Source organism: Rhinopithecus bieti, unplaced genomic scaffold (genome assembly GCF_001698545.2).
Source record: "Rhinopithecus bieti isolate Rb0 unplaced genomic scaffold, ASM169854v2 scaffold_12238, whole genome shotgun sequence".
In the NCBI taxonomy this organism is placed as follows: domain Eukaryota; kingdom Metazoa; phylum Chordata; class Mammalia; order Primates; family Cercopithecidae; genus Rhinopithecus; species Rhinopithecus bieti.
The window spans coordinates 35013-57764 of NW_016807069.1; the positions used below are offsets into that span (position 1 = coordinate 35013).

At 37.8% G+C, this 22752-nt stretch overlaps 1 protein-coding gene across 1 annotated transcript; it reads left to right on the plus strand.

Moving 5' to 3' along the window:
* The first annotated feature begins 7939 nt into the window (after window positions 1–7939).
* On the plus strand, window positions 7940–22560 carry IFI44 (interferon induced protein 44). The gene is made up of 9 exons (XM_017880103.1): window positions 7940–8187; window positions 8467–8933; window positions 12557–12593; window positions 13288–13483; window positions 13636–13785; window positions 17864–18035; window positions 19043–19143; window positions 21187–21360; window positions 22249–22560. The coding sequence occupies exons 2-9, from the start codon at window positions 8477–8479 to the stop codon at window positions 22294–22296; spliced, it is 1335 nt and encodes a 444-aa protein (XP_017735592.1). The 5' UTR covers window positions 7940–8187; window positions 8467–8476; the 3' UTR covers window positions 22297–22560.
* The last annotated feature ends 192 nt before the right edge of the window (window positions 22561–22752 follow it).

Below are 22752 nucleotides of genomic sequence, written 5' to 3' on the forward strand. Positions count from 1 at the left end.
TACATTTTATTTCTATGAAAAAAATAAATATTCCTCTTCTAACAAACCCATGCCTTATTTTCATTAATTGAATTCCAAATCATCCTAGCCATGTGTCCTTCAATTTAGGTTACTGGTGCAAATCAGTAAGAAGGTTCTTATACTCATGCTCCAAATAATTCTGAAGTCCTCTTAGTAGCTGTGAAAGCTAGTACTATTAAGAAAGAAATACAAAATTCCCAAAAGATAGCTTTCACGTTTTTTTCTTCTTTAAAGACTTCTTAATTCTCTTCTCCAAATTCTTAGTCTTCTTCAAAATAATATGCTTTGGTTCAATAGTTATCCACATTCTGACAGTCTAATTTAGTTTTAATAAGAATTATACTCATCTTTTGGGTAGTCATAGATATTAAGAAAGCAAGAGTTTCTTATGTCCAGTTATGGAATATTTTCTAAAGCCAAGCTGCAAGTGAAGTTGTGCTCAAGTGAATGAATGTTCAGGAGACACAATTCAGTGGAAGAGATTAACTCTTTAAAAAAGACCTAGGAATAGGAGAACCATGGAAATTGAGGAGTAGGCCTACAAGTAGATATTGGGAACAAAATTAGAGAGACAACCAGAAAAAGTCATTTTAGGCTCATCAGTGTTGTGCCTGTTGCAGAGTAACATACCAATACACCAAAACAGCAGGTGTTGCAGTAGAGAAAGACTTTAATAATTGAATAGCAGCAAATTGAGGAAGGTTGAGGAAACCTCAAATCCACCTCCCTACTGGGTGTCAGTTTAGGGTTTTTAAGAGAAAGGCAGGTAAGGGGGTGAAGGTCTGGAGCTGCTGATTGGTTGGGGTGTAGGCAATGAAATGAAACATACAGAGATGAAAACTGGAATTTTTTTTTTGCTGAGGCAGTTCCTTGGAGAGGGTCATCAGACTGACTAGTGTCAGCAGACCCATGGGATTCCGGGATCTGGAAAAAGTTTTAGATAGAAACTTGATGTTTCTTAGTGTTACATATGTTATCTTATAGAAATAACTAAGGGAAGTTAGTGCCTTGTGACCACGTCTATGTGACTTTTAGGCAGAAAAAAACTATAAGGAAAGGAGCTAACAGTCATGCTGTAAGTAGCAGTAAGGAATTGGCTTAAAGGGCAAGCTGGTTAGTACTTAGCTGTGCTTTTATTCAAAGTCTACATTTTATTTAGTGGTTAATGTTTGCTGTTCATTAGGATGGTTTCACAGTTACTATACAAATGTGGAAGCAATGGGTCCAAAAAGTAGGGCATGATTTTCTCCATTTAATCCAGGGAAAAACCAAGCCTTGGCCATTGTTGGTTGGGAGACTGAAGGTGATTGAAGGCTCACCATCATCCTTACCAACTTTTGGACCATAATTCACCCATCTCTTTGGTGGAGCCTGAAAAAAATCTGGGCAGAATGTAAGACTTTTTTATTTTGTTTAAAGAGGCAACAGAGTGTGCCCTTATGAAGGAGATGGAGACCCTGCAAGGAAGAGAAGGAGTAAAGGAGAGATCAAGGGAGAGAAATAATGAGGAACATTTAATTTGACCCAACATCCTTTAGGAGCATAAATGTTGACACTAAGTTCTCCTTTTTGTGCTAAAATGGACAGTATTAGCAAAATGATTGTCAGGCCTCTGAGCCAAAGCTAAGCCATAATATCCCCTGTGACCTGCATGTACACATCCAGATGGCTGGTTCCTGACTTAACTGATGACATTCCACCACAAAAGAAGTGAAAATGGCCTGTTCCTGCCTTAACTGATGACATCACCTTGTGAAATTCCTTTTCCTGGCTCATCCTGGCTCAAAAGCTCCCCCACTGAGCACCTTGTGACCCCTCCCACCCCTGCCTGCCAGAGAACAACCACCTTTGACTGTAATTTTCCTTTACCTACCCAAATCCTATAAAACGGCCCCACCCCTCTCTCCCTTTGCTGACTCTCTTTACGGACTCAGCCCGCCTGTACCCAGGTAATTAAAAAGATTTATTGCTCACACAAAGCCTGTTCGGTGGTCTCTTCACACAGACGCGCATAACTATGATACCACAATTTCTTTCTTTCTTTTTTTTTTTTTTTGAGGCGTAGTCTCGCTCTGTCGCCCAGGCTGGAGTGCTGTGGCACAATCTCGGCTCACTGCAAGCTCCGCCTCCCGGGTTCACGCCATTCTCCTGCCTCAGCCTCCCCAGTAGCTGGGACTACAAACGCCCGCCACCTCACCCGGCTAGTTTTTTGTGTTTTTAGTCGAGATGGGGTTTCACCGTGTTAGCCAGGATGGTCTCGATCTCCTGACCTCGTGATCCGCCCACCTCGGCCTCCCAAAGTGCCAGGATTACAGGCGTGAGCCACCGCCCCCGGCCAGATACCACAACTTCTTATCCTCTGGCTCTATATTGCTTTGGAAACACTTAAACATCAAATGGAGTTAAATACATATTTGAAATTTAGGTTAGGAAATACTGGTGAGGAGGCCTCAAAAAGGGGGAAACATCTTTTGTCTGGGAGGATATTTTCCATTTTGTGGATTTCCCTGATTTTTCTCTACCAACCTGAGTGGTAGTGGGAATTATTGTTTTGCTACATTTTAGAGGTCATCCAGGATTTTTGAAACTTTACATACTTTACAGTTAAGCAAGCTGTACAGCTCAGTCAAAGACAGTGCTAAGGAGTATAGCAGATGAACTATAAGTGTGTTGGGAGGTAGAATATCATCTTAAAGTGAGAGTGATGTAGTGGAGACAGTTGAAATGTCAGTGCTAGAGACTTTGTGGTGTGCATGGGTAGGTTAGGTTGTTGCATTAGAAAGTGACTCTTTCCAATAGGAATTTGTAGCTTTGTGCAAACTCATCCACTATCTACCTCAATAAAATACTGAGAAAAGAAAAATAGAGCAGTTTGAGTTCTGTGAGATATGCAGGCCCAGAGAGACATAAGTGTGGTCCTTTAGTCTTGCTTCCTGCGTGCCACAGTGCCCCTCCACAGCCATAGCTGGGGGCAATTGTTTAATGTCATTTTGTTCCTGACTAGCTGCCTTGCCCATTATCTTCATGTTCTTGGAATTTGATTCAGAGAGCAATTTATAGCCAATTGATAGCTTATGCTGTTTTAATGTAAATTCATGGTAAATAACTTAGGAACTGCCTCTTCTTTTTCTTTGAAAACCTACTTGTAACTGTTGCTAATAAGAATGCATATTGTTCAGGGCAACTTGACTCCATGCAGTTGGGTTATAACTCTCATGCTTGGCCCAAATAACCTCTCTACTTATATCAGTTTTTCCTACACTTCTTCCTTTTAGGTCAAGAATATCAAGAGGAGTTACTGTGCTGCGTAATGTGTAAAACTGTGTTTTGTTTAGAAAGATAAATTTAAAGACTATCACATTGCTTTCTCATAAAACAAGACAGGTCCACAATTAATTTACTTTGACACAAATTGATAGGGGGAGCTGAGTAAGCCCCGTATGCTTAATGATCAGCTGATGAATAATTATCTTTTAGCAACATAACTCAATCTAACGCTAAGGTACCCACAAGATGGCAAGGCTGATCAAAGTCTTCAGGGGATCTTGCAACCAAAAGCCATGGAAATTTGGAAGCCCTCAAATCCCATTCTTAATCGGATGAGTTTATGGACCAATTTGTGGAGGACAGTAGACTAAATAGATCTAATTTTTGCCATCAATGTAAGGAAGATAAAAACCTGCATACCAGTTGTAAACCCTCGTAAAATCTTTCTCTGATATTGGAGAAAATGCAGGCCACTTGGGCCAGTGAGATCATAGATGTAGAAATACAGTCAATTTTCAGTTGCCCCCTCCCGCAGTCCCACTTCCTTCCTCAACACAATTCAAGCAAATAGACTCAAACTGTTTCAGGCTCCAAGACAGGAAGTGCAATGTAAGCAAAATTGCAAAAATTGAGGGTATGGGGTAGAGGTGGGGAGGTCAAGTAACAAGCTGTGCTAAACAATTATGTGTAAATATATTTTTTCATTTTAAAAAATTGATTTCTTTTGCACATTCCATGACAATACCTGACAGATTTTTTAAATAAATGCAAAGAAACATATGTTCAAGCCACTGAGCTCATTTGTCTTCTGTTTTGATAAAGTGGTAAAGAAGGAATTAGCATGTGAATGGATTGCTACAATTTAAATAAGCATACAAAGATAAATTCATTTATGGTGCTTTGAGTGGATGAGACCCCCTTCTACCAGAGAGATGATCAGTGTTAGATTTATAGAGGGATTATCAAATTCCCATGGCCAAGAAGGTCAGAGAGAGAGAGAGAGAGAAAAAAGTGATTCATGTTCATGATAGAACAGTAGACATTTCAAATGGACACTGTATTAGTCCATGCTCATGCTGCTATAAAGAACTGCCCAAGACTGGGTAATTTATAAAGGAGAGAGTTTTAATTTGACTCAAAGTTCCACAGAGCTGGGAGGCCTCAGGAAACGCAGAATCATGGTGGAAAGGGAAGCAAACATCTTCTTCATGTGGTGTCAGGAGAGAAAAATGAGTGCCTTTCAAAGAGGTAAGCCCCTTATAAAACCATCAGATCTCATGAGAATTAACTCACTATGATAAGAACAGGATTGGGGGAAACTGTCCCCATGATTCAATTATTTCTACCTGGTCCCTCCTACAACAAATGGGGATTATGGGAACTAAAATTCAAGATGAGATTTAGGTGGAGACACAGTCAAACCATATCATTTAACCCCGACCCTTTCCCAAATCTCATGTCCTCACATTTCAAAACACAATCACACCTTCCCAACAGTCCCCCCAAATATTAACTATTTTCAGCATTAACCCAAAAGTCCACAGCCCAAAGTCTCACTGATGACAAGGCAAGTCCCTTTTGCCTATGAGCCTGTAAAATCAAAAGCAAGTTAGTTACTTCCTAGATACAGTGAGGGTACAGACATTGGGTAAATGCATTCATTCCAAGTGGGAGAAATTGACCAAAATGAAGGAAATACAGGCCCCATGCAAGTCTGAAATCCAGCTGGACAGTCAGAGCTTAAAGCTCTGAAATGATCTCCTTTGAATCTATGTGTTACATCCAGGTCACACTGATGCAATAGGTGGACTCCCAAGGCCTTGAGAAGCTCTGTCCCTGTGGCTTTGCAGGATACAGCACCCTCACTTGAGCTGCTTTCACAGCTAGCATTGAGTTTCTACAGCTTTTCCAGGCACACAGTGCAAGCTGTCAGTGTATCTACCACTCTGGGGTCTGAAGGACAGTGACCCTCTTCTCATAGCTCTGCTAGGCAGTGCCCCAGTGGGGACTCTGTGTGGGGGCTTTGATCCCACATTTCCCTTCCACATTGCCCTAGCAGAGGTTCTCTATGAGGACTCTGCCCTTGCAGCAGACTTCTACCTGGACATCCAGGTGTTTCCATACCTCTTCTGAAATCTAGGCAGAAGTTCCCAAACCTCAGTTCTTGTTCTCTGTGTACCCACAGGACCAAGACCATATGGAAGATGCCAAGGCTGGGGATTTGCACCCTCCGAAGCAACGTCCTGGCTGTACCTTGGCCCCTTTTAGCCATGGCTGGAGTGGCTGGGACACAGTCCCGAGGCTACACAGAGCAGCAGGTCCCTGGACCCAGCCCAGGAAACCAGTCTCTAGGCCTGTGATAGAAGGGACCGCGGTGAGATCTCTGACATGCCCTTGAGACATTTTCCCCATTGTCTTGGTGATTAACATTCCATTTCTTGTTACATATGCAAACTTCTGCCACTAGTTTGAATTTCTTCTCAGAAAATGGGGTTTTCTTTTCTATCCCATTGTCAGCCTACACATTTTTGAACTTTCATGCTCTGCTTTCTCTTGAATGCTTTGCCACTTAGAAATTTCTTCGGCCAGATACATAAAATCATCTCTCTCAGGTTTAAAGTTCCATAGATCTCTAGGGCAGGGGCAAGATGCTGCCAAGTCTCTTTGCTAAAACACAGCAAGAGTCACTTTTGCTCCAGTTCCCAACAAGTTTCTCTCTCCATCTGAGACCACCTCAGCCTAAACTTTATTGTCCATATCACCATCAGCATTTTGTTCAAAGCCACCCAACAAGTCTCTAGGAAGTTCCAAACTTTCCCACATCTTCCTGTCTTCTGAGCCCTCCAAGTCTCCAGGAAATTTCAACCTTTCTCACATTTTTCTCTCTTATTCTGAGTCTTCTAAATTGTTCCAGCCTCTGCCAGTTACTCAGTTCCAAAGTCGCTTCCACATTTTTGGGTATCCTTATAGCAGTGCCCCACTCCCTCTGCACCAATTTACTGTATTAATCTGTTCTCACACTGCTATAAAGAATGGCCTGAGACTGGGTAATTTATAAAGGAAAGAGGTTTAATTGACTCACAGTTCCACAGAGCTGAGAAGGCCTCAGGAAGCTTATAATTATGTTGGAAACGGAAGCAAACATGCCCTTCTTCACATGGCAGCAGAAGAGAGAAATGAGTGCCCAGAGAAAGGGGAAGCGATTTATAAAACCATCAGATATTGTAAGAACTAACTCACTATGATCAGAATTGCCCCCATAATTCAATTATCTCTATCTGGTCCCTCCATTCTCCTGTTCACTGCCATTCTCCAAACTTAACTCTGCTCCAACCATACTGAGCTTCTTACTGCAACAAGCTGCCACAGGGGTGATTATCCTCGCCATTCTCTCTGCTTATAAAGCTCTTTTCCTAGATATTTTCATGGTACTCCCTCTCACTCCATTCAGGACACTTCTCCAATGACATCTCATTAAATAGACCTTTCTTGATTATACTGTCTAAAGCAGGAGATTTCTTCCCTCATCACTCCTATTCCTCCTCTTTTTCTCACTTACACTCCAAAACTCTGTTTATTTATTTGAAAAGCGGCAATAATAGTGGTGTCTTCATCAAAAAGTTATTAAAATAAACACATGAGATACATGTAAATTACCTTACAAATAATAAGTCTATAATAATATACTTTTTAAAGCAAAGTAAATAGTACCCCATAAGCTGCTTAAAATATTTTCATTTGATGGTGCTATTGGTTTTAATAGGGCCAACAAATTAAAAGAATCTTTTTAGGGCAGGCAGGCAATTTAAATTTGTTAGAACCAGTCAGGTATAAAGCAAGAGGGGACAAAGGAGGACTGGAGAGTGGATACCCAATGATATAAAAGCATTCACATTCAAAAATTAAAAAATATAAAGGTATTGCATTGGCCCTACAAAACAAATCTGCAGATTGAATTCTGCCTATAGGACATAAATTTATGATCCTTAGCAATGTGAAGTTAGAGAAGGGGCTTTATTGTGATATTGACATGAGTTGTTTTATATCTTATAAATGAAGTCTCCTCATTTTCCTGTGGTGAGAAGAGAGGGGGCAAGCAGAAAAACAGAGGAACAAATTTGGAGGCTAAAATAACATTCTATATAAGGAAATATACTAGTGCAGAATTAATTGATAGCAGGGATTAAGAGATGTAAATTAATTTGAGATACATATTCTAGAGGTAGAATACACAATACTTTTTGTATGTCCATATACAGAAATTGGTTGCATTTTCCTTAAATAAAAAGATTTTTTTAAAAGTCAGTGAGCTGTTATGTTTTCTTCCCTCTGACTTCAATTCCTTGATTCTTTCAATACTATTTTTTTTTTTTTTGAGACGGAGTCTCGCTCTGTCGCCCAGGCTGGAGTGCAGTGGCCGGATCTCAGCTCACTGCAAGCTCCACCTCCCGGATTTACACCATTCTCCTGCCTCAGCCTCCCGAGTAGCTGGGACTACAGGCGCCCGCCACCTCGCCCGGCTAATTTTTTGTATTTTTTAGTAGAGACGGGGTTTCACCATGTTCGCCAGGATGGTCTCGATCTCCTGACCTCGTGATCCACCTGTCTCGGCCTCCCAAAGTGCTAGGATTACAGGCTTGAGCCACCGCGCCCGGCCTCAATACGATTTTTTAAAATATAGATTTACTGTCTAAAAGCTGGATCAGCTTACGCTCCTTTGTTGAGAGAAGTTGGCATGCTGTCAAGTGGGCTGGGCATACTGAGTTTCAGTTTCCTTTCTCTGAGTCTTTGAAGCTTCAAGGCTGGAGAATAATTTCCTTTGCTCATTTCGTGCCTGCCCAGCTATCCAGACAGAGCAGCTACTCTCAGCTCTAGCTGATACTACAGACACTACAACAGGTAAATGTCTTTCTGCTTTCCATTTTTCCTAGCTAGCATTAGTCTCTCTCTTTCTCTCTCTCTCAGGTGACAGTGTCACTTGCCAGTCTCTGTTTCTGTTTTAATTTATAAAGCAATGATTTATAGGAAAAAATTAGCTAATGATTTTTCTGTTCATCCTTTGTTTCGTCATTTTTTGCGTTATGTAGAATATGTAAGAGGCATAAATGCAAGGTTTATAACAGCATATATTATCTGTTTCTTAATATTTAATGGAAAACATATCTGATTTGCCACTAGATCAAGAAGTATGGCAGTGACAACTCGTTTGACATGGTTGCATGAAAAGATTGTGCAAAATCATTTTGGAGGAAAGCGGCTTAGCCTTCTCTATAAGAGTAGTGTCCATGGATTCTACAGTGGAGATTTGCTTGACAGATGTTGTAATCAAGGGCCTACTCTAACAGTGATTTATGGTGAACATCATATTATTGGAGCATATGCCGAAGAGAGTTACCAGGAAAGAAAGTCTGCCTCCATCATCCTTTTTGCACTTCAAGAGACTAAAATTTCAGAATGGAAACTAGGACTATGTACACCAGAAAGACTGTTTTGTTATGACAATATACAATATAACTCCACAACTAATTTCCAGATAGAGTTAGGAAATAGAAAAGTGATTATGGGCTCAAAGACAACGGAAGATCTTGGACTTGTTCAAAATTGTACTATTTCTATTCAGGATTGTGAAGTTTTTCGATGTGAAGGTAGGTTTAATTAGATAATCCTGTATAGAGTTCTCCCTTGCATGTTTGGTTGGTTTGAACCAATTCATCTCTTTAAGGAAAAATGACCTTTTCACTCATCCATAATTTGGATGGTTCAGATTGAAACCTGGACACAAATTGTTTACTAAGAGACAACCAGGGTCAATAAAATGTATATTTATGATAAGAACACTTAACATAAAATTTATCCTCTTAGCACATTTTTAAATACAGTAAATCCTCAGTTAACGTGAACTATAGGTTCTTGGAAACTGTGACTTAAGTGAAACAACTTAGAAGGAAACCAGTTTATTTCCCTCATCATTATGGAAGAAAGACATTAGTCAAGGACATGCTGTATGTTGTTTTGCTTAAAATTACAGTTTCCAAGAATCCATGATGATGTTAAGTGATGACTTACCATATACCAGCAGTGGTCTCCAACCTCTTTGGCACCAGGGACCAGTTTCGTGGAAGATAATTTTTCCACAGACTGGTGGTGGGGGGATGGTTTCAAGTGCATTACATTTATTGTGCATTTTATTTCTATTGCTGTTATGTTGCAATATATAATGAAATAATTATACAACTCATTGTAATGTAGAATCAGCCAGAACCCTGAGGTTGTTTTCCTGCAACTAAACGGTTCCATCTGGGGGGTGATGGGAGACAGTGAATTATCTATCAAGCATTAGATTCTCATAAGGAGCACACAGCCTAGACCCCTCACGCACAGTTCATAATAGGGTTTGCGCTCCTATTAGAATCTAATTCCGCTGCTGATCTGACAGGAAGCAGAGCTCAGGCTGTAATATGAGCAATGGGGAGAAGCTGTAAATACAGATGAAGCTTCACACTCCTGCCGCTCAAGTCCTGCTCTGTGGCCTGGATCCGAACTGGCCACAGATAGCCGAGGCTCCGTGGCCCTGGGAGTTGGCGACCCCTGCCATATGGCATTGTTGCTGTAGGTACTATGCTGTACAGTAGATCTTAGGTACTATGCTGTACAGTAGATCTCTGGGACTTAATTATCTTGCATAAGTAAAACTTTATGCCCTTTGACAAATATATTCTCTTTTCTTCCTTCCCACAGTCCCTAGCAAACCACCATTCTAATTCTGCTTTTATGAATTTGACTATTTTAGATTCCTCATGTAAGTGGGATTATGTAGTATTTTTCCTTTTGTGTCTGGCTTATTTCACTGAGCATAATATCTAATATTGCTGTATTAGCAATTTTAAAGATAGGGACAATCAGAAATCTAAGAAAAGGCAGAAAGAGTACTTAGATATTCTGTGTGGTTCCCTAAATCTTTCCTTTCCATATTGGACATATGCTTTAAGGGCCAGAAAAATAGGCAGGGGTTTTAAATGAAGTTTATGGGCCACTTTACATATTGAAAAATTATATGACAGCTTTCAAGACATTTTCAAGGGAGGCAAGAATGCCCTCTTAATCCATGGAATCTGTAATTTTATTTGTTTTTTGAGATAGAGTCTCTGTTACCCAGGCTGGAGTGCAGAGTGCAGTAGCAAGATCTCAGCTTACTGCAACCTCCACCTCTCAGGATCAAGCAGTTCTCCTGTCTCGGCCTCCTGAGTCGCTGGGATTACAGGCATGCACCACTGTCCCCAGCTAATTTTTTGTATTTTTAGTAGAGCCAGGGTTTCATTGTGCTCACCAGACTGGTCTCGAACTCCTGACCTGGTAATCCGCCCGCCTTGGCCTCCCTAAGTGCTGGGATTACAGGCTTCAGCCACTGTGCCTGGCCGGAATCTAGGTTTATTTACTAAGTAATTCTTAACCACTGATATCCTGTTAAGGATGTTCAAGGGATGTGTACTATTTCCGTGTGGAAAATATCATTAGTCTATTCACCAGGACATAAAATTACTAGCATACTTATTAGAAAGTTAGACTTGGTCAGTTGTCTTCCTTTTTTCCCTGAGAGTGTTCCCTGGTAAAGTGAGCAAATGTGTCTGTCTAGCTGCTTTAACTCCTACCTTCATAGTGATTCATCCTTATTCTTGTGTGTAGCAATAGTTTATTACTTTTCATTCATGTAGTGTTCCATTGTAGTGCATCCTTCACAGTATTTTATCCAATCTTCACTGGTGGACATTTGTGTTTTCTAGTTTGGGGCTATTACAAATAATACTGCTATAAATATTATTGTACATATCTTTTGGTTCACACATATAATTGTTTTTTGAAGAAAATACCAATGAAATTGCTGGATCACAGGGTATGTATATGTTCATCTTCACACTGATGACATTTCCCAACATAGTTTTATATCAATTTCTATAACCGTAAGTAGTGTACAAGGGTCTCTGTCACCCCAAATCCTTTTCAGTGTTTTGTTTTATTTTTAGATTATGTAACCATTTTGGTATATGAGTGGTGGTATGACATTTAACAAATTTGTCTTTCTTTGATAAAACAAGATAATTTATTTATTTTACATTTTAAAATAATTACTATATTAATTTATCCTTTCTTCAAGTTTTAAAAAATTTGGTTTTATATTTTATATTTCTTTTATATTCCTAAGGTTCGTTTCTTTATTCTTTCTTACTCTATTTTCAATTTTCAATGTTTTCCTTCTTTCTTGTCATTAATGAAATAGGATTTTATCATAAAATTGACATAAAGGTTCATATTGCTATTTTCTATATATTTATAATTGTGGTTTCTATTTCCTTTTGGATATTAAAGTTATTTAAGACAGTGCTTTTTAAACTCCCAGGAGGTTGCTTTTCCATTTGTTTGTAATTGCGTTTTGCTAGTTTCATTATATTATAGACATTGAGGGAAGTTTTCACAATTTCTACTATTGGTAATATTGTTCACTTTGTTGCCATACATATGGCCATGTTTATAAATGTTCCACATGATATTCTTCTTTTGTAACTGAGAGAATTGGTAGCATCGCTTATCCTTATCCTTTCTGTTTTAAATTCACCATAAAAATGTCTCTTTCTAAGAAAAAACAATTCTGAGTTTGTGCCTTATTGTTCTGAATGAAATCCTCTGCTTACACTTGAACTATTTACTGCACTCTGATTGGGTAGGCATGAGTCTTATCTTCTCTTCTGGGGGCAGGAATCAAATTAAGTGAGCTGGAAGTTCCTGGAGTTCCAATTGTTAATAGCAGGTTGTAGAGAAAATCTAGTGCCTGTGTTTCTGTTTGTGTGTCTCTGCACATTATCCCTCTCAGACCTATTGGATTATGGAGGGGAATATGTCTTATTAGACATTTCCACATTTCCACATTAGACATTCCCACATCTCTAGGCCTTGCTTCTTTTCTTTAGAAAACACCCACACCCTCAATTCCCATGTGGGAGTGAGTCACACACACACTCACACATAACTGAATGAGAAGAGATCTGCTGATAGTACAGAGGGTCTATCTTGCCTCTAGCGCTAGCGTCTTCAAATGATGTTAATGAGATTTATCAGAATTTTCTCTATAAGATTGTTCCCTTTTCACCATACAGGACCGTTCTCATGGAAAAGCTATTTTTGTATTTGTCTCTAGTGAATTCATTGACATTCATTCAGTCAGCCAATCATTCGACAACTTCTAATCTACATTATTCTTTGATTATTTCCTCAGATTTACTGGATGAAAGAAAGATAAAAGGGGCGACTGAGTAAGTCAATGTTTTTAAGATTCTATTATTCTCTTCATTTTCTTTGACTTATTCTATGATAGGTTTCATCAATATAATTGGCAACACATATTATCACACATAACTTGTGGATCATCAAGAACAAACTATTTATAATCATAAAATATTTGATAATGTTAAAACTAAAAGGGCATTGAGTAGAGGAAAGGAATTTTTAATGTGATATACTTGAAGAAAAATAGTTATTTGTTTGTATGTCTGTTTTACTTAGAATTCTTGCAGTTAATGTTTCAACTACTCTAGAGAGTTGCTAGAAGAAGTGGTTGGCAGGTGGGGAATACCCATCATGAACTTCAAGAACATGTTAGAAATGGTTTACTTTCATGAACTTTGGAAGTCACATGTATTTTGACTTCTGAAGTTTAGTGTTAAATAATTGATCTTTATGTATAATACAGCTATTATTTATTCTTAGATGTATATGGTCTACTAATTTAAATCTGAAAGATTTTATGTCTGGCTTTAGTTGTGTGTTATTTTTTGCTTTTTGTTCTTTTTGCAATAGAATTTCACGTAGGTTCGTCTCATGATTTTTATGTAAGAAGGCAAGTTGCTAATAAAAAAATCTATGAAAAAAATGAATCCGCAGAAAATTTATAGTAAGGTTTTATGACCTAACTGCAGTCAATTGTTAAAAACGGTCATGTCTGAACAGGCTCAGGAAGAGCTTATTGTCTGCCTTGAGAACTTATGAACCATATGGATCCCTGGTTCCACAAATACGAATTCTGCTGCTGGGTCCAGTTGGAGCTGGGAAGTCCAGCTTTTTCAACTCAGTGAGGTCTGTTTTCCAAGGGCATGTAACGCATCAGGCTTTGGTGGGCACTAATAGAACTGGGATATCTGAAAAGGTAAGCACATTTGAGGCCACCTAGCCTTTGCTTCTCTGTTCAAATCAATTATATTTCAAAAGCCTTTTGCAGATCAACTTTATTACATATAGACTTCATCTCAATTTATAATAAAAAATGAATCTTTAAAATTGCTTTTATCCCCTCTACAGTATAGGACATACTCTATTAGAGATGGGAAAGATGGCAAATATCTGCCATTTATTCTGTGTGACTCACTGGGGCTGGGTGAGAAAGAAGGCGGCCTGTGCAGGGATGACATATTCTACATCTTAAATGGTAACATTCGTGATAGATACCAGGTAAGATGTGACTAATGAGAATTTATAATTGATTTTTTAAATGCTTATTTTTGTATAAATGTATCAGCATTTATCTTCTTAAACTATACTTGCTCAAGGTCCTTTGTCCCTATTCGATTTTTTTTTTTCAAAAGAATAAAAACATCTGAGGGCTCTTCCATCATGGCTATCATAAGAGCTACTCCACTTTCCATTGCTTTCAGCTATGTGAAACAGAAATCCAACTACATCAACTTACCTACATAGATAATTTTTCTTATGTAAGAGGAGGTCTGAAGGCAGGCAGCTTGGGATCAGTGTGGCAGCTATCTGAAGTTATTAATTTCAGAGAGCCTTCCAATTTTTTGAGGTCCTCAGCATGGGCTGTTAAGATATGCCTCCCCCAAATTTATATATTGAAACCCTAGTCCTCAATGTGATGGTATTTGGAGGTAGCGACTTTGGGAGGTAATTAGGTCATAAAGATAGAGACCTCATGAATGGGATTAGCGCTCTTACATACATGAGAGAGATGATCTCTTTCTGTCATGTGAAGATATAGCCTGAAGGTGACTCTCTGTAAACCAGGAAGAGAACCCTGACCAGAAACCGAGTCTTCTGGCACCTTGATCTTGAACTTCTCAGCCTCCAGAACTGTGAGAAATAAATGTTTGTTGTTTAAGCCACCCAATCTGTATAACGTGTCGTAGCAGCCCCACCTGACTGAGACGTATGACTGTCGTTTTTATGTGAAAAGAACACTGAGCACTGTCAGTGTTCCAGGCAAGAGGAAGGGGAGATCAAAGAACCATCTCGGTATATATTTTTTAAACTTCTAGTCTTCTAATGAACATTCAGATCTTGAATTAATCATTAAGTTTACTTTGTTCCAAATGATAGTCAGTGATGCCAACATCTTTCACTGAATGCCTTTTGTATCTTTTCATTATGAAATATTGGGGTCAGTTTTTGTATTCTCTAGTTTTTTCTATTGATGTAGTGATCTATTATTTCATGATAGCATTTTAATTACTATATTATCTAATTGTTTAATTACCATAGTAATCAATTATGGATTGATAACTTACCAGACAAGTCACATTCTTTTTTTATTACTCCTATTTGTTTTTCTTGGCAATTTTCATACCTATACCTTTTCAAATGAGGTTTCTTGTGCTTTGTTTGTTCATTTGTGTTTGATTTCTTGTTGTTTATATTGAAATTATATTAACACTTTATACTGAAAATTGATTGACATCTTTACATATCTTATGTGCCTGTTAAAAAACACAGCAAGTTTTGTTTTTCTATTCATGCAAGATTCTTTCATTCTTTAGTATAGAGTTATCTTGTAAGTGCTGTTTATTTTAAATATTCTTTTTTAAATACAAACTTTTTATCACCGAGAATTTTAAAATAGACAAAATAGTTTAATGGATTCCTATGTACTCAGATTCAAAAATTTTTGGCTCACAGCCAGTCTTGTTTTATCTGTATCTACCCACTTTCTCTTCTCTTGTATTATTTTGAAGCAAACCCAAGAAATCGTAACATTTCATTCAATACTGACTATACATATAACTATACAAATAGGAGCATATATATATCTCCTTAAACATAGTCATAATACTCTTACCCCACCTAAAATTTACAATCGTTCCATAAATTATCAAATACGACTCAATGTTTGAATTTCTAATTGCTTTATAAATATACATCTTTAAGTTTGTTTGAAAAACATTCAAATAGGTCTATTCAGTTTCTTTGACTTTATATCCCTCACTTTTTCCTTATCATCTGTTTCTTAAGAAATCTAGTTGTTTTGCAGACTTCTATGTAATCTGAACTCCATTATTTTCATCCCTCAGGGTGGTTTTACATGGTCCTCTGTTTTCCATATGTCCTGATTATTGAGAGTTGAATCTAAAGAGTGTTCCAATTCAGATTCTACTTCATAGATTGTGTTGTATTCTATGAAACTGTGCACAGTTTGGGGATTTATCACTTTTCTAATATTGGTATTAATCAATGTTTAATGCCTAGATCCATTTATTTGTTAAGGTGTGAAAATAGTGACATTCTCTATTATTCTTTCACCATTTCACATACAAAAGAGAAGCTTACCCTCACCTATTCTTTGATTATCCAGTGGCACAGTTTAAAAAGAACAGGATATATGCTTGAATTTTTTGCCTTTTTGCAAGACTTTGAAATAATGACATTTCCTTCACCTTTGCCAATAGGGTCAAGATATTATTTTATTGTTATTAAGAACAACTCAGTATGAATTGAACATATGTTGTGTGTTTCAATCCATTGTAGGTTTTCTCCATACTGATGTAAAGTGTACCATCTTGTACCAGTGAGAGCCTCTACAATTTGGATCCTGAGTCCATTTAACATGAACCTGAAAGTCTTTTTTATATTCTTTTATTCCTGCCACAGCTTTTGAGACAGCTGTTTCTTCAAGTAGTCTTGGTGTGGGGCATTAGAAATGTTCGGCCGGGCGCGGTGGCTCAAGCCTGTAATCCCAGCACTCTGGGAGGCCGAGACGGGCGGATCACAAGGTCAGGAGATCCAGACCATCCTGGCTAACCCGGTGAAACCCCGTCTCTACTAAAAAAAAATATATAAAAAACTAGCCTGGCGAGGTGGCGGGCGCTTGTAGTCCCAGCTACTCGGGAGGCTGAGGCAGGAGAATGGCGTAAACCCGGGAGGCGGAGCTTGCAGTGAGCTGAGATCCGGCCACTGCACTCCAGCCTGGGCGACAGAGCGAGACTCCGTCTCAAAAAAAAAAAAAAAGAAATGTTCATAGCTACTTGGCTGGTCATTGTTTCTTGCCTTTTTAGTGAGCAGAGTTAAGTAATATACATTTTCATGAAAAAAAATTTATGAACTTATACAAAAACTTCTTATTCAAATTCAGTACTAGAAAGTTTTCACTTACTCTCTTTTCTATCACTTGTATATCTGCTTTCTCCCAAACTGAGAATTCTCACTCTCAAAAACAGTGGAGGTAACAGAATATCATGTCACAACTCATTTCCTTTATCTTATATATCATCTACAGGAACCTCAGTATAAAAGCTCTATCAGTACCATGAACAATCTCATCATAATCACACTTAGTATCATTTCATATAATCACAATCAAAACTGGAAATAATTAAAACATCTTAGCAGATTTTTATAGTGTATTTAGGTTGTATCATGTATCATTGGAGGGGTATACAAATTATTATATTTTGAAGTCAATCAAAATAGTTTATCCCTGTATTATAACTGCAACAGTTCACTAATTCAATTAAATTTAGGAATTGATTTTTTAAGTTAATTTGGTTTTATGTTTATGTTTAGCATTTATATGGTTCAAAGATCAAATCTACAAAATAATGTATATTCAAAAAATCTGTCTTCCTTCTCTGCCCCTTCAAATAAATTTCTCCCCTCTTCCTATTAGTAACCATACAAAATTTATATTTTTCTTGCCTTTTTAAATATATAACAAAGTACATATAAATTTGCGGCTACTCCATTCTTGGAGAAGTGGTAGAAAACTGTGTTTTATTGACATATCAGATGAAGTTTAATTGATACGGCATTTTTCTGCTACAAATGTTCCTGCAGTTAATAACCTTTGCATATATCATTATGTATTTTTGTCAGTATATCAGTAAGACAGATTCCCAACAGAGAAACTGCTAGCTGAAGAGTAAAGTCATCTTACCTTGAACGCCTTTCCTCCTTGCGCTCTGCTTGATGGTACCAGCTTTTTTTCTGAATTCTCTTACTTCCATCTGTGGGCAGATTGCCTTTCTTATCTAGAACACCTTCAGCCATATCCTTATCCTCTTGAACTCCTGCTATTTTAGCTCTCAGATTACATGTCCTTTCCTCACAGATGTCTTACCTGACAAGGTGAAAGGACTGCTAGCTTACTTGCATAATGCCTGTATTTCCTATTAAGATTGTTAACCTCACACTATTAGAGACTTTTCTGTTTTGTTTACCATTCAGTTCACTTGCACAGTGCGTGGTACATAGTTTGTGCTCATAAATATTTGTTGAATTAATATGTTGCTTTTTGTCTACCTTACAGTTTAATCCCATGGAATCAATCAAATTAGGTCATCGTGACTACATTGATTCCCCATCGCTGAAGGACAGAATTCATTGTGTGGCATTTGTATTTGATACCAACTCTGTTGAACACTTCTCCTCTCAAATGATAGTAAAGATCAAAAGACTTCGAAGGGAGTTGATAAACGCTGGTAAGTCTCATTCCACTTTGCTACTAAGGGTAGTTGACTAGACTGTGTTTTAGAATGTATTTTGGACAGGATAAAGAACTTAAGTCATTGCATATTTCAATCTTCCCTAGTCTACCAGCATGCTTCAATGAAATTGAGCATTCATTAGCTATATAACTTTGTGCAAGTAACTTAAACTCTCTGTGCCTCAATTTTCTAATCAATAAAATTGGCATAATAATAGTACCCACCTTAGAGACTTTTTTTGTTAAGAATTAAAACAAATTAATGTATATATGAAGGGTAGTACAATCCAAACTACATGCTACCCCTATGTCCTGGCATGCATTTATTGACAAAGATTGGGCCTTGAGCTTTAAGAATTAGAAAATGAAAAAGAAACATGTCAGTAAGGAAAAGAAACAGGAAGGTAAGGTGTTTGGTAGAGAGAGGTAAAGAGTTTGGAGAAGGTAACCAGGCTCAGGGATTTAGGGTGAACCCATTCTGGCTTTTCTTGGTCATGTCCATTTGGAATGAGAAAGAGCCAGTTTATCACTGTTCTTGGTTTTGAAGCAGAGAGTGATCAACTTACCTGCTTGCTGAAATTTAAAACTTTGCAAAGACGAGATGTGCAGAGAGATGATTACTAGTGTTGTGAAATAAGGGAAGTTTACTTGTGATGCTTTGATACATTCTATCTCTTTCAAAACACAACTTCTGGACAGAATATGAAATCAATCAGCAATATTGAGGCATAAATTTTAGTTACCTCTTCCAAGAGGTGGTTTCATTTGAGGCCTCATTTGTTGCTGTGGAAGGCAGTGAAGGTGACTCCCCATGTCAGAGAAATTCCAGATACTAATAAGTAGTCCAGGGGAGTTTTTTGGGGAGATGAGGGTGACCGGGGTGCAGGGGATCTTTCCAAATCTGAAATTGTTCCACAGGTTGCCTATTGCATAACTGATAGTTAAGTAACTTGAAAATACTGATGCTCTCTAAAATGATAAAAACAATTCTGTTTGGCATAGGTGTGGTACATGTGGCCTTGCTCACTCATGTGGATAGCATGGATCTGATTACAAAAGGTGACCTTATAGAAATAGACAGATGTGTGCCTCTGAGGTCCAAGGTAATGAATGATGCCCTTCGTAAACACATTTTCTGGGGTATGTTACTACAATCACATACTAGTGTGTATAAAAATAAAAACAAGCAGCTACTGGGTTTAAGAAGAATTATACAAATTACTTAAATAGGGCCCATTTCCCAAGATTCAAAAGTTGAATACAGTCGTTCTTTGGTATTTGCAGTGGATTGGTTCCAGGAACTTGCATTGCTACCAAAATCTGTGGATGCTTAATGGCATAGTATTTGTACTTGCATACAACCTATGCACATCCTTTGATATATAAATAATATCTAGATTACTTATGATACCTAATCCAAATTAAATGCTATGTAAATAGTTGTTCTACCCTATTTTTAATTATTAATGACAAGAAAATAACCGGTACATGTTCAGTACAGATGAAATATTTTTTCAAATTTTATTTTTTAATTTTTTTGAGATGGAGTTTCTGTTGCCCAGACTGGAGTGCAGTGGCATGATTTCGGCTCACTGCAACCTCCACCTCCTGGGTTCAAGTGATTCTCCTGCCTTGGTCTCTCTAGCAGCTGGGATTACAGGCATGTGCCACCACACCCAGTTAATTTTTTTGTATTTTTGTAGAGATGAGGTTTCACCATGTTGGCCAGGCTACTCTCAAACTCCTGACCTCAGGTGATCTGCCCGCCTCAGCCCCCAAAGTTCTGGGATTACAGGCATGAGTCCCTGCACCCGGCCATTTTTTTTCAATTGTTTTTGAGCCTTAGTTGAACTCACAGATGCAGAACCCATGGATACAGAAGGCTAACTGTCTATCTTTACACTGACATGGGTAAGTTCATTTATTACAATTTAATTCAACTAGATTCAATTCAATAAATGTTTGTTGATTGTCTTTAAGATTGAGCCAGTGTGATAGTCTCTTATCAGCTACACAGATCATGAAAAATTTCCCTCACACTAAACATTTTACAATTTTATAGATGGGGCGAGGGGATGGGAGTATGGGCTAAGAAAAGTTGACAAGAAATTATCTATGATTGACAATGATAAATATCATGAAACAATGAAAAATAAAGTGCTTTAAAAGTTTAGAGAAGAAAAATATAGTGTTAAAGGGGTTTGGGAAGATTTCGTCAATTGGACAGCACTGGGAAATGGCTTTCGAGGAGAATAAATATTTCAGAAAAGGAAGCGACAAAAAGGGCCAAAAAATTCAGCATAAGACAATATATTAATGGAGGAAATGTCAGCATGTTTGGGAAACGTGGAGTTCAGGTTAGTGAAGGGCTGGATCTTTGTGGGGGGAGATAAAATGGGCAAGGAACATTTGCATGAAGTAATTTTATTTAATTAGGAGCATTATGAGGAATCACAGCAATTTTTTGAAAGAGTAATGATATGATCAAAGTCAATCAAAGTTATGATCTTCAGAAAAATTAATGTGGCACTGTGCACAGATTGGAATCAAAAGGAATCTGGAAGTGGGAACACTAGTTGGGGAAATGCAATGATAGTGAATATCTGCTGAGCACTAAGTATGTGATAGATTTTCTTAATCAGTCCTTATAGTAAGCCTATGAAATGGGTACTATCATTACTGCATTTTACAGGTGAGGAAACAAAGAAAACAGAGTAATATTTGCCAATGTTTATTGACAGTGCTGAGCAGTGACAGATAAATATTTCGAACCTAGGCAGTTTGGTTCTAGAGGTAAAATAGTCTAAACAAGAATCAAACATTAAACTGGTCTAATAAAATCTACTTATCCAGAGAATGTCTTTTAAAAGAAACAGAAAATTTATGGACTGTAGCATAGGTGTCTTAAAATTTTTGCTTCTAAATCATTTAGAATCCACTGCATGTATTCCAAATTACTATTACCAGTGACATTAGAACTTGATGCGTGAAGTTCTTCAAGAGTACTTTGTGAGACCAGATCTCCGTTTTTTTTCCAATGGGAAATTATTGCCAAGTTCTTACATTTTGATATTGCTTTCATAATTTAAACTGACATAAAATAATATTTTCACTGTTTTGCAATGTCTTTTAATTTTGTATTGCAGCTAGAGGAAGTCCAAAGAAAGCTTGGATTTGCTCTTTCTGACGTCTCGGTGGTTAGCAATTATTCCTCTGAGTGGGAGCTGGACCCTGTAAAGGATGTTCTAATTCTTTCTGCTCTGAGACGAATGCTATGGGCTGCAGATGACTTCTTAGAGGATTTGCCTCTTGAGGAAGAGGTAGATGTGTTTGGTGGTGTGGAAGCTTGAAAGGGGTCAGGTAGTCGGCTACTTTCTGCCTGGATCTATCAGCTACCTGGCAGCTCTCAGTCTTTTTGTGGGTTGTTGCCCTGTGATTAGTCCTGCTCTTTAACCCACTGTCTGGATGCATTTTTCCCTCCTCACATTTCCCTCTTTTCCTGGAGTAAATCCTAAGAGAATCTGTACTACATTTTTTCCCCTCTTGTCTTGAGATGAAAGCTTTAAAATAATCCACTTCTGTCATTTCCACTCTCTGAACATCCCAAGCTGTATCCCTGGCCTCTTTTCTCAGACTATGTTTCTTTACTTAGGACCTAGAAGTGGATTGGATCAGCATTGCTCCTCGTCAGATGCGACCTTTGATTATTTGCTCCTTCCTTAGGGCCTTACGCTCCTGTCTTTCTTTGATTTGCCTTTTTGTTTCTCTCCTTCATCTTAGTCCCTCTTCATGCAGTGTGGCCTTCGCTAGGTAGAGGTATGTCCTTTTATGTAATGGTCACAGAATTTAGTATTACATAAACTTTCTTTTAACTGTCTGTGCATAGTACATGCTGCACTGTTCCGTTTAGAGATTTGACAGAGGTTTCAGTTTAGTATACTCAAATCTTATTTTAGTGCTTGGGAAATGAATTCAGAATATCATATCCTCTCCAATTCTCTCTTTCTCAAATTGCTGGGAAACTCTCATGTTACCAACTTCATTGCTCTAACTCTGCCATCTTGGTTTCACCATCCCTTGTCTTCCTCAAGGTACATGTGCTGCTAATATTACATTCGTTGAGATCTCCAGCCTCCCAATATTCCTCTTCCCTCTGGTTGCCTTTCCTCAGATAATCCACTAAGAATATTTTGTGTTTCTTTTCTCAGGGAATCAAAGAAAGGAAATTATCAAGTGTGCACAAGGAAGAAAATTAATATGTGAAAAGTTCACGTAAATTTCTTCATATCACAGAAGATTAAAATTCAGAAAGGAGAAAACAGACCAAAGAGAAGTAACTAAGACCGAAGGGATGTGTTTTATTAATGTCTAGGATGAAGAAATGCATAAAACATTGTAGTACTTGTGAATAACTAGAGATAGCATGATTTAAAGTCATAATTGTGAAAATAATAATAATTTTCTTGAATTTATGTTCTGTATCTGTGAAAAAATAAATTTCTTATAAAACTTGGGTCTAACTTGAGAGTGCGTGTGATTTTGGAAAAATTATGATTTGTCAGCATCTTCTGATATTCACTGCTTTCATCTTAATTTTGTCTTCTGATTTTATTTCTAAAGTATGTGATTTTGGTCTGTATGAATCCCTTCTTAATGTTGTATTCTTTAACCTAGAGCCATTTTTGCTTAATATTTGATACTTACCAAATATG